We start from the raw sequence: 12,148 nt of genomic DNA on the forward strand, positions 1-12,148 counted from the left end.
TGCCAACAAAGTTTCGTCTAGTCAAGGCTATGGTTTTTCCTGTGGTCAGATATGGATGTTAGAGTTGGACTGTGAAGAAGGCTGAGTACCAGAGAATTGATGCTTTTGAACTGTGGTGTTGGAGAAGACTCTCGAGAGTCCCTTGGACTGCAAGGAGATCCACCCAGTCCATTTTGAAGGAAATCAGCCCTGGGATTTCTTTGGAAGGAATGATGCTAAAGCTGCAACTCCAGTACTTTGGCCACCTCATGCGAAGAGTTGACTCATTGGAAAAGACTGTGATACTGGGAGGGATTGGGGGCAGGAGGAGAAGGGGATGACAAAGAATGAGATGGCTGGATGGCATCACTGACTCGATGGACGTGAGTCTGGGTGAACCCCAGGAGTTGGTGATGGACAGAGAGGCCTGGCGTGCTACGATTCATGGGGTTGCGAAGAGTCGGACATGACTGAGCAACTGAATTGAACCGAACTGAATGACTTACAATCTCCAGATGTTCAACAAACCATAAGTAAAAAAGCACAAAAAACACACAGAAGCGTATTATAATTTTTGATAGCTGAAGGTGAAGAGAAAATATTGAAACAAGAGAAATTTGACATATTACATAGAGCAAAACATGATGCATTATTTGCAACATTTTCATCAGAAACTGAGAAAGACAGATACATTACATGCCATGGGAAAATGAAAAAAAAATAATCTATTGATCAAGAATTTTTCATCCAGTAAAGCATTTTTTGACAAACAAAATAAAGATGTTTTCAGGTAAAAGCAGAGATAATTTGTTGCTGGCAAACATGCAGTATAAGAGTCCTTCAGGCTGAAGAAAAATGAAATTCATCATAACTTGGATATACAGCAAAGAATGGAGTACTGAAAATGGTAAATGTATGGTTAAATATAAAGGATTATATACACTAATATAATTTTCCTCTTAATTTCCTTAACAAGACATATGCATGTTTGAAAATTATAGCAGTGGATTAATGGAATTAAGTAAATGGAACTCTGTGTGCGCAGATATGTGTGTGTTAGTCATTCACTTATGTCCCACTCTTACGACCCCATAGACAATATCTTGTCTATCTCCTCTCTACATGGAATTCTTCAGGCAAGAACACTGGAGAGGATGGACATTCCTTTCTCCAGGGGATCTTCCTGACCCAGGGACTGAACCCAGGCCTCCTGAATTACAGGCAAATTCTTTAACTTCTGAGCCACAAGGGAAGCCCAAATGGAATTATGCCATTGCAAATTTACTATATTTTTCTTGAAGTAATTCATTATTAAGCTTAAATAGATTGCATTTAGAAATTCAGGCCATAATCTCTAGACTAACAAATAAAAATAGTAAGGAAAACTGCTATAAAGTCAATAGTTACACTAATGCCATCCTAGTTTCCACATTTCATCTTTTGGGTCCTCCTAACCAATGCAGAGTACCAGGAATTATACTGTAGTTAGGAGAATGTGTTCTTAGGTACTCTTGCCCCTATGTTACAAATAGGCAGTCTTATATTAATAAATTACTTAATTTTCCCATGCCTAAGTTTTTTAGTCTGAAAAATGAGAATATTAAATAATTTTAAATACTGTGACTTTAACTGTGATTGTTAAATTAATAAAAAGCAATGAGTAAAAAGCCTGTCAGTGAAATACAAGATAACACATCATTGTTGGTTTTACTGAATCAATGAATTGGGTGATAATATATATTAGAGATGCAAATATTCATGTCATTAGTATTAGTAGAGGAAAATGCACGCTAAGAGTGAAGAGTTAGATAAGATGATTAGCCTAGATAGACTTTCTGGACATTTTTACATTTAAAGATAATCTGAGTGCGGTAGATTGGAAATCTGAGTGCAGATACTGCAGTATTTTGCAAAGGAGAAAAAAAAATGAAAATAAGGTAAAAATTACTTTTAAAAAATGTGACTGAAGATAGTGGGACAGACATTTGAAGATATTGATATACAAGAAGAGACTGAAACTAAGGGAGATCAGAATATTCTCAATATTTGAGTGTGAAGGTATCAGTTCAGTCACTCAGTCATGTTCGACCCTTTGAGACCCCATGAAACACAGCACGCCAGGCCTCCCTATCCATCATCAACTCCCGGAGTCCACCCAAACCCATGTCCACTGAGTCAGTGATGCCATCCAACCATCTCATCCTCTGTTGTCCCCTTCTCCTCCTGCCTTCAATCTTTCCCAGAATCAGGGTCTTTTCAAATGAGTCAGTTCTTCACATCAGGTGCCCAAAGTACTGGACTTTCAGCTTCAACATCAGTCCTTCCAATGAACACCCAGGACTGATTTCCTTTAGGATGGACTGGTTGGATCTCCTTGCAGTCCAAGGGACTCTCAAGACTCTTCTCCAACACCACAGTTCAAAAGCATCAATTCTTCTGTGCTCAGCTTTCTTTATAGTCCAACACTCACATCCATACATGACCACTGGAAAAACCATAGCCTTGAGTACACGGACCTTTGTTGGCAAAGTAATGTCTCTGTTTTTCAATATGCTCTCTATGTTGGTCATAACTTTCCTCCCAAGGAGTAAGTGTCTTTTAATTTCATGGCTGCAGTCACCATCTGCAGTGATTTTTGAGCCCAGAAAAATAAAGTCAGCCACTGTTTCCATTGTTTCCCCATCTGTTTGCCATGAAATGATGGGACCAGATACCATGATCTTAGTTTTCTGAATGTTGAGCTTTAAGCCAACTTTTTCACTCTCCTCTTTCACTTTCACCAAGAGGCTTTTTAGTTCCTCTTCACTTTCTGCCATAAGGGTAGTGTCATCTGCATATCTGAGGTTATTGATATTTCTCCCCGCAATCTTGATTCCAGCTTGTGCTTCTTCCAGCCCAGCGTTTCTCATGATGTACTCTGCATATAAGTTAAATAAGCAGGGTGACAATATACAGCTTTGATGTACTCCTTTCCCTATTTGGAACCAGTGTGTTGTTCCATGTCCAGTTCTAACTGTTGCTTCCTGAACTGCATATAGGTTTCTCAAGAGGCAGATCAGGTGGTCTGGTATTCCCATCTCTTTCAGAATTTTTATGTGACCTCAAAATTAAAGGAACATCAGAAATGGTCATCTAATACTTTTAAGACAACAGTAATGGAAAGAGAATACCTGTTTTCTTTCTATACTTATTATAGTGTGAATTTAAAAGCATCAATTTTAAGGTCTGTGATATAGGGCTGGTCACTTAAATTCAATCATGGTCACTTTATTCTTCTATTAAATGCAACTGTTACTGTTTCTTTCTAACTCCTTTTAAGTTTTAAAATAGATTTAACCTATATCATGTTTAACATGTTATATCATGTTTAACACAAAATAGATGTATAAATTATTGTTTGAATTGCAATCCTAGTATCCCTTTGTTCACATTTCCTTTTTCTTCTTTTCCCAAAAGAATATTTCTAGTTAATGACAAGCACAAATTGCTTGCTGAAACAGCACCCACTGGTACTGTAGAATCTTCAGAGAAAGAAGCTGTTTTCATGGAAACAGATTCACTCCTGGGAACAAGGGTTTGGAAGGTTCCCTGGTATCACTTGGGAACATCACTCTGGCTCAGAATAAGAGTTTCTAAGCTGGATCTCAAGTCCTTTCTCCTACAAACAGGTCTACTGGGGGTCAGGTTAGTATATGGCTGCTTAAATGCAGGAGTTGCCCTCACTGTCTGCCACTTCAGGTGAGTAGGGAATCCTCCCTTGTTTAATCTCTTACAGACAGTGGAGCCTGACAGCTGATCATTGGGCTGAAAGATGTGCAACTTGCCCTGATTTTTCCTTCAATGCTTTGCATAGACTCAAATGAACAAGGGCCTGCAGGAAGGGTGTTATAAGAGATTATTGTTGAGCAAAACTGTTTCTAATTTTGTATCATGTGACTGAGTGTCCCACAGTAACTGAGAGGAGTCATCATTGTTTGGGGAAATAATGTTTGATTAGAACACAAGGCACTTTTTCTCTAGTCTTGGCTTATTATGACTTCAAGGAAGTCACTCCACCCTCTTGCCTCTGCTACTTAGTCTCTAAAATAATGTCCATCAAGCTACCAAACTTCAAGTTCTAACAGGCAACATGATGTGTCCACATGTGTATTATGTGGTATTGTGTGTATAATGTTGGTATCAATATATGTGTGGTGTGCATATCTACATATATATGTGGTGCCTGAATATATGTTAATTTAAAATGTGTGTTCATTTCCAATGTGTGTGCGTGTTTGATATTAATGGTAAATGTGCAGTGTATAGTTTTTAACATGTAAAATGTGCACAATTATGTGTGAGTGCTTTGCATGTGATATGCATGTATATAAATGCATGAGTATATATAGTCACATATGTGTGTGTATATTGTGTATCTTTGTATTCACATATGCACATCTATGTATGTGAGAATGGATTCATAATCTGTGTGTCTAATAAAGTATGTTTCTGAAATTTATTGCTGTCTAAATCCTTTTAGTTACAACAGGTACAAAAAAATCAGAATCCACCTCCTCTTGGCTTTAGAAGAAACTAGACATCTACTGGCAAAGTGGAAAGAATCAAGTCTATCAGGATGTCATTCAGAATGGAGCAGACCAATGCAACCTTCTGGAGCGGCTTCATCTTCCTAGCCTTCTCTAGCTTTGGGGAACTGCAACTCTTGCTCTTTGCATTGTTCCTCTCCCTGTATCTTATCACCTTGACCAGCAATGTCTTCATTATTGTAGTCATCAGGCTGGACAGCTGTCTGCACACCCCCATGTACCTCTTCCTTTCCTTCTTAGCTTTCTCTGAGACCTGCTATACTTTGGGCATCATCCCTAGAATGCTTTCTGGCCTTGTCAGAGGTGGGCAGGGCATCTCCTTTGTGGGCTGTGCTGTCCAAATGTTCTTCTCTGCTTCATGGGCCTGTAGCAACTGCTTCCTTCTGGCTGCCATGGGCTTTGACAGATATGTGGCCATCTGTGCCCCACTACACTATGCCAGCCGCATGAATCTTACTCTCTGTGCCCAGCTTGTTGGCACCTCATTTCTGAGTGGGTACCTCTTTGGTCTGGGAATGACACTGGCCATTTTCCACCTCCCATTCTGCAGCTCCCATGAGATCCAGCACTTTTTTTGTGACACACCGCCAGTGCTGAGCCTGGCCTGTGGAGATACAGCCCTGAGTGAGCTGGGAATCCTGATCCTCAGCCTGCTGGTTCTCCTGGTATCCTTCTCCCTCATCTCTGTCTCCTACACCTACATCCTGGCAACGATCCTGAGGATCTCCTCCACCAAGGGGCAGAAGAAGGCCTTCTCGACCTGTGCCTCACACCTCACAGTGGTCACTATTCACTATGGCTGTGCCTCCTTCATGTACTTGAGACCCAAAGCCAGTTACTCTCTTGAGCGGGATCAGCTTATTGCTGTCACCTATACTGTGGTAACTCCTCTCCTCAATCCCATCATTTATAGCCTAAGAAATAGGGCTGTGCAGACAGCCCTGAGAAATGCTTTCCAAGGGGGATTACTAGGTAAAGGATGAAGGCTACCTGATGGGACAGTCTCCTTTATGTAGGCTGGACAAACACCAGAAACCGAGGCCAGTGGGCCAGATGTTCAGAGTCTTAGGCCAAACCTACTTATCCCAATTTCCTGAGAGAGCCCCATCCTGTCTCTTACAGGTTCCCCAGGGCTGCTGAGGAAATGCCGAGGCAGGGCTTCCTGCTCTGGTTACTGTGCTTAACTCACACTGAGCTGAGAGTCTGAAATTTTCATTTCCAGCCTCCCATATGTCAGCAGTAGTTCCTGAAACTCAGTCCATTAAGAATTTTCTAACTGAGCTAAACAAGATAAAGGGAGTTTCAAGCACCCAAGTTCAAAGCAGCTGGGGTCCTTCCAGGGATACTATAGAGATTTCTAAAATCATTATATAATTAGACTACCCCACCAATAATGTTCTTGCAAGATCTGAAACTCAGTAATTATCAGGTTAGCAAATCAGTTTGAATGCTTTGCTAAATGAAAAGGTCAGTTTGTTTTGTTTTGTTTTTGTTTTTTTATTATTATTTTTTTTTGTCTCCCACTAGATGTCTTTAATCTTTTTATGTAGGTTTCTTTTTTTCACCTTTGGCTCATTATTTCTTTGCCCCCTTCTTTTTTAACTAGCTCTGCTAGTTGGATGGATTCTATTTACTTTCTATTTTCCTTGATAATTGCTATTCCTCTCTAAATGACCTCCTAATCTTGGATGTATGAACCTCTTCACTTGGGTCACTACGTAGCATGGATACTATCCTTTAGAATCTGTTCTGGAATTCTCTATCCTGTTTGTTTTATTCTTCACCCTCAATATGCATGGTATGAGACATTTCTAAGGATAAGTAAGTGAAAGTAACTCAGTCATGTCTGACTCTTTGCAACCCCATGGATTGTAGGCTGCCAGGCTCCTCTGTCCATGGAATTCTTCAGTCAAGAATACAGTAAGTATTTCTTTCTGGCTTACTTCACTCTGTATAATAGGCTCCAGTTTCATCCACCTCATTAGAACTGACTCAAATATATTCTTTTTAATGGCTGAGTAATACTCCATTGTGTATATCTACCACAGCTTTCTTATCCATTCGTCTGCTGATGGACATCTAGGTTGCTTCCATGTCTTGGCTATTATAAACAGTGTAATGAACATTGGGGTACGCTTGTCTCTTTCAATTCTGGTTTCCTTGGTGTGTATGCCCAGCAGTGGGATTGCTGGGTCGTATGGCAGTTCTACTTCCAGTTTCTTCAGGAATCTCCACACTGTTCTCCATAGTGGCTGTACTAGTTTGCATTCCCACCAACAGTGTATGAGGGTTCCCTTTTCTCCACACCCTCTCCAGCATTTATTGCTTGTAGACTTTTGGATCACAGCCATTCTGACTGGCATGAAATGGTACCTCATAGTGGTTTTGATTTGCATTTCTCTGATAATGAGTGATATTGAACATCTTTTCATGTGTTTGTTGGCCATCTGTATGTCTTCTTTGGAGAAATGTCTATTTAGTTCTTTGGCCCATTTTTTGATTGGGTTGTTTATTTTTCTGGATTGAGCTACAGGAGTTGCTTGTATATTTTTGAGGTTAGTTGTTTGTCAGTTGCTTCATTTGCTATTAATTTCTCCCATTCTGAAGGCTGTCTTTTCACCTTCATATAGTTTCTTTTGTTGTGCAGAAGCTTTTAATTTTAATTAGGTCCCAATTGTTTATTTCTGCTTTTATTTCCAATATTCTTGGAGGTGGGTCATAGAGGATCCTGCTGTGATTTATGTCGGAGAGTGTTTTGCCTATGTTCTCCTCTAGGAGTTTTATAGTTTCTGGTCTTACATTTAGATCTTTAATCCATTTTGAGTTTATTTTTGTGTATGGTGTTAGAAAGTGTTCTAGTTCCATTCTTTTACAAGTGGTTGACCAGTTTTCCCAGCACCACTTGTTAAAGAGATTGTCTTTAATCCATTGTATATTCTTGCCTCCTTTGTCAAAAATAAGGTGTCCATAGGTGCGTAGATTTATCTCTGGTCTTTCTATTTGTTGCATTGATCTATATTTCTGTCTTTGTGCCAGTACCATACTGTCTTGATGACTGTGGCTTTGTAGTAGAGCCTGAAGTCAGGCAGGTTGATTCCTCCAGTTCCATTCTTCCTTCTCAAGATTGCTTTGGCTATTCGAGGTTTTTTGTATTTCCATACAAATTGTGAAATTATTTGTTCTGGCTCTGTGAAAAATACCGTTGGTAGCTTGATAGGGATTGCATTGTATCTATAGATTGCTTTGGGTAGTATACTCATTTTCACTATATTGATTCTTCTGATCCATGAATATGGTATATTTCTCCATCTATTAGTGTCCTCTTTGATTTCTTTCACCAGTGTTTTATAGTTTTCTATATATAGGTCTTTAGTTTCTTTAGGTAGATATATTCCTAAGTATTTTATTCTTTTCATTGCAATGGTGAATGGGCTTGTTTCCTTAATTTCTCTTTCTATTTTCTCATTATTAGTGTATAGGAATGCAACAGATTTCTGTGTGTTGATTTTATATCCTGCAGCTTTACTATATTCATTGATTAACTCTAGTAATTTTCTGGTGTACGCTTTAGGGTTTTCTATGTAGAGGATCATGTCATCTGCAAACAGTGAGAGTTTTACTTCTTCTTTTCCAATTTGGATTCCTTTTATTTCTTTTTCTGCTCTGATTGCTGTGGCCAAAACTTCCAAAACTATGTTGAATAGTAGTGGTGAAAGTGGGCACCCTTGTCTAGTTCCTGACTTTAGGGGAAATGCTTTCAATTTTTCACCATTAAAGATAATGTTTACTGTGGGTTTGTTATATATAGCTTTTATTATGTTGAGGTCTGTTCATTCTATTCCTGCTTTCTGGAGAGTGTTTATCATAAATGGGTGTTGAATTTTATCAAAGGCTTTCTCTGCATCTATTGATATAATCATATGGCTTTTATTTTTCAGTTTGTTAATGTGGTGTTTACATTGTTTGATTTGCAGATATTGAAGAATCCTTGCATCCCTGGGATAAAGCCCACTTGGTCATGGTGTATGATCTTTTTAATGTGTTGTTGGGTTCTGATTGCTATAATTTTGTTAAGTATTTTTGCATCTATGTTCATCAGTGATATTGGCCTGTAGTTTTCCTTTTTTGTGGCATCTTTGTCAGGTTTTGGTATTAGGGTGATGGTGGCCTCATAGAATGAGTTTGGAAGTTTACCTTCCTCTGCAATATTCTGGAGGAGTTTGAGCAGGATAGGTGTTAGCTCTTCTCTAAATTTTTGGTAGAATTCAGCTGTGCAGCTGTCTGGTCCTGACCTTTTGTTTGTTGGAAGATTTCTGATTACAGTTTCAATTTCTGTACTTGTGATGGGTTTGTTAAGATTTTCTATTCCTTCCTGGTTCAGTTTTGGAAAGTTATACTTTTCTAAGAATTTGTCCATTTCTTCCAAGTTGTCCATTTTATTGGCATATAGTTGCTGATAGTAGTCTCTTATGATGCTTTGTATTTCTGTGTTGTCTGTTGTGATCTCTCCAATTTCATTTCTAATTTTATTGATTTGATTTTTCCCCCTTTGTTTCTTGATGAGTGTGGCTAATGGTTTGTCAATTTTATTTATCCTCTCAAAGAACCAGCTTTTGGCTTTTTGATTTTTGCTATGGTCTCTCTCTATCTCTCTCTCTCTCTCTCTCTCTTTTTTTTTTTTTTTTGCATTTATTTCTGCCCTAATTTTTAAGATTGGACTCTGTGGGAGAGGGCGAGGATGGGATGATTTGGGACAATGGCATTGAAACATGTATAATATCATATGTGAAATGAATCACCAGTCCAGGTTCGATGCATGATACCGGATGCTCGGGGATGGTTCACTGGAATGACCCAGAGAAATGGTATGGGGAGAGAGGTGGGAGGGGGGTTCAGGATGGGGAACACATGTATATCTGTGGCAGATTCATGTTGATGTATGGCAAAACCAATACAATATTGTAAAGTAATTATCCTCCAATTAAAATAAATAAATTTATATTTTTTTTAAAAATGCAAAAAAAAAAAAAGAATACAGTGAGTAGCTGTTCCTTTCTTCAGGGGATCTACCCAATCGAGGGATTAAACCCAGGTCTCCTGCTTTGCAGGATGCTTCTGTAAAGGTGGAATGAATTCACACAGTTGTCAGGTAGGAGTTCAAATGCAGGCTTTGCCACTTACAGTGGGACCCTGGGTAAGTTACTTAATCTTTCTCAGCTTCAAAATCCTCACCTGTCAAGTGGTTGTATTAATAACTTCATACTTTTGCATTGCTGACTAAACAGGGTCATGAATATAAATTATTTAGTGCACTACCTGAGTCATATTAATAATCATCTTCCAACAAATGTTAGCTTCTATAATTATGTGCTAAGCATATTGGTACTCACTTTTAATTTAGGAGGAGGTTATTCTCAATGGAAGAACAGAGGAGGCTTCATGTCTAAGGTAGTACTTGAACTTATTCCCAAAGAGTGAGTAAATTTTGAATTCAGTAAGTGGAAATAAAGTACATATATTCTAAGAAGACAGAACAGAATAACTAAAGTCTTAGTGGCAAGGCAATATACGCCTGTTACAAAATACAGTGAGTTGTCCCAAGGGACAAAAATATCTCACAAATGATGGGTGAAGTTAGCTAGGGTTAAGACTTCTTTGTTCATGGCATTGTGAGTACCTTGCTTCAGACTTGATGTTTTGGGCAGTAAACCTTTGAGCAGAGAGTGGAGTTGAATCTGGAAAGTGATTTAAGATTAATCCAGTAACAAAAAGTGAAGTGTGACCCCATGGACTGTAGCCTACCAGGTTCCTCTGTCCATGGGATTTTCCAGGCAAGAGTACTGGAGTAGGTTGCCATTTCCTTCTCCAAGGATCTTCCTGACCCAGGGATCGAACCCGGGTCTCCTGCATTGCAGGCAGACGCTTTACCTACTAAGCCAGCAGGGAAGGTCCAATCTAGTAACAGAGAAGATGATATATCTCAGCAGGCAGAAAACGGAGGCAAGGAAATCAATAAGAAATCCATTGACATCATTCTAAAGAAAGGCAAAATGACTTTAATAAGGATAGAAGCATTGGGAACTGACAGAAATGGTAGACATAAGAGATTTTGAAAATGTAAGATTCATGTGATTCATCAATAAGTTAGAAGTGGGACAAGACTTAAGAGAGAGAGAAGAATGTGTATTAAGGGAATGTTTTGCAGATAGGAATCCATGTTGCTCTATGCTCTCAGGGAAGGAGCATATCCTCTAGTGAGAATTCAATGGAAATCAATTTTGGAAGAAATAAAGCTAGTCCAAGAGAAGAGAACAAGTTGTAGAGAAATAGAGTGAAAGGACTTGAGTAGAAAGAATTTGCATCAGAGAAGAAAAGCCATGTACTCTAAACTCCTTTTCAGTGAGTTTGGAAGTAACCTCCTCATTGCACTGAGGCTGTTTGAGCAAATTTATTTCCAAAATGTATGCAGTTCATCTAGAATAATATTCCCTAAATGCACACTCAGCAACAATGTGTAGAGATGTTCTAAAAATTGCTAAGTATTACTCAGAAGTCCAGGCTTTCCTGGTGACTAAGATGGTAAAGAATCTACCTGCAATGCAAGAGACGCAGGTTTGATCCTTGGAGAGGGGAATGGCTACCCACTTCTGTATTCTTGCCTGGAGAATTCCATGGACAGAGGAGCCTGGTGGACTATAGTCCTTCGGGTTGCAAAGAGTCAGGAAAGACTGAACCACAAACACTTTCACTTTCACTCAAAGGTCCATCTACCTTCTAAATGTAGTAGTCTTAAGTATGAAAGGCTATAAAAATCACCTGTGGGATCATCCAGTATACATTCCTGGGAACCATCTCCATAGATCCTGACACAACTGCCCTAGGGTGGCAGGCAGAAATAATCTACAAAACCCCTTTGGTAATTCAAATTTCCTTCCTTGATTACAAATACAGCCATATGCTTAAACAAGACCTCCTGCCAAGTACATACACACATATACACATAGCCAAGCAGAGGTCCCCTGATATGAATATGACCACATATGCCCTTTAAAAAAAAAAAAAAAACTCATGTCTTTTTAAAGAGCCAATTAATTCCGTAAGTTTCTGGAATCATTTTGCTTGAGTTTAAAGTATACTTTTGCCACTTTTTAGATGTGTGATCTAGAGGAAGTTTATTAACATTTCTGGGCCTCCATTAACAATGCCAAAATGGAATTTTAGCAGTATCTATTTTGTAGGGCTTTTTGTGATGATTAAGATAAAATATTTAGAACAGAGTCTGCCATACATGAAACACCCAACATGACCATCTATTCTTATTTGAAGTTTCTAGGCAGCATCACTTTAGGCTGACACATTTGTTACCTAGTTTATGCTGGCAGGAGTCAGTGCCATGCATGTAATATATCATGATACAACCAGACAAGAGTAAAATGCTGTTACCTGGCACAGTGCCTGGCTGGAGAAGATAGGAAGATGGAGTTAGATCCATCTCAGAGGAGTAGGTACTGGGAAATGGGTCAGGCTCTAGGGAAAAAGAATCAGATGACTTCCAGAAAAATTTTGGCATCAGGGAGGCCCAT

The 12,148-nt window shown here is 39.0% G+C and overlaps 1 protein-coding gene across 1 annotated transcript; it reads left to right on the forward strand.

The window, feature by feature from the left end:
• Positions 1 to 4,594: 4,594 nt before the first annotated feature.
• Positions 4,595 to 5,548, forward strand: OR10Z1 (olfactory receptor family 10 subfamily Z member 1). Its single transcript, XM_086394109.1, has one exon. The coding sequence runs from the start codon at positions 4,595 to 4,597 to the stop codon at positions 5,546 to 5,548; it is 954 nt and encodes a 317-aa protein (XP_086250235.1).
• Positions 5,549 to 12,148: the final 6,600 nt, after the last annotated feature.

Source organism: Bos grunniens, chromosome 3 (genome assembly GCF_055505025.1).
Source record: "Bos grunniens cultivar Pamir isolate PY7600 chromosome 3, Bosgru_T2T1.0, whole genome shotgun sequence".
NCBI lineage: Eukaryota > Metazoa > Chordata > Mammalia > Artiodactyla > Bovidae > Bos > Bos grunniens.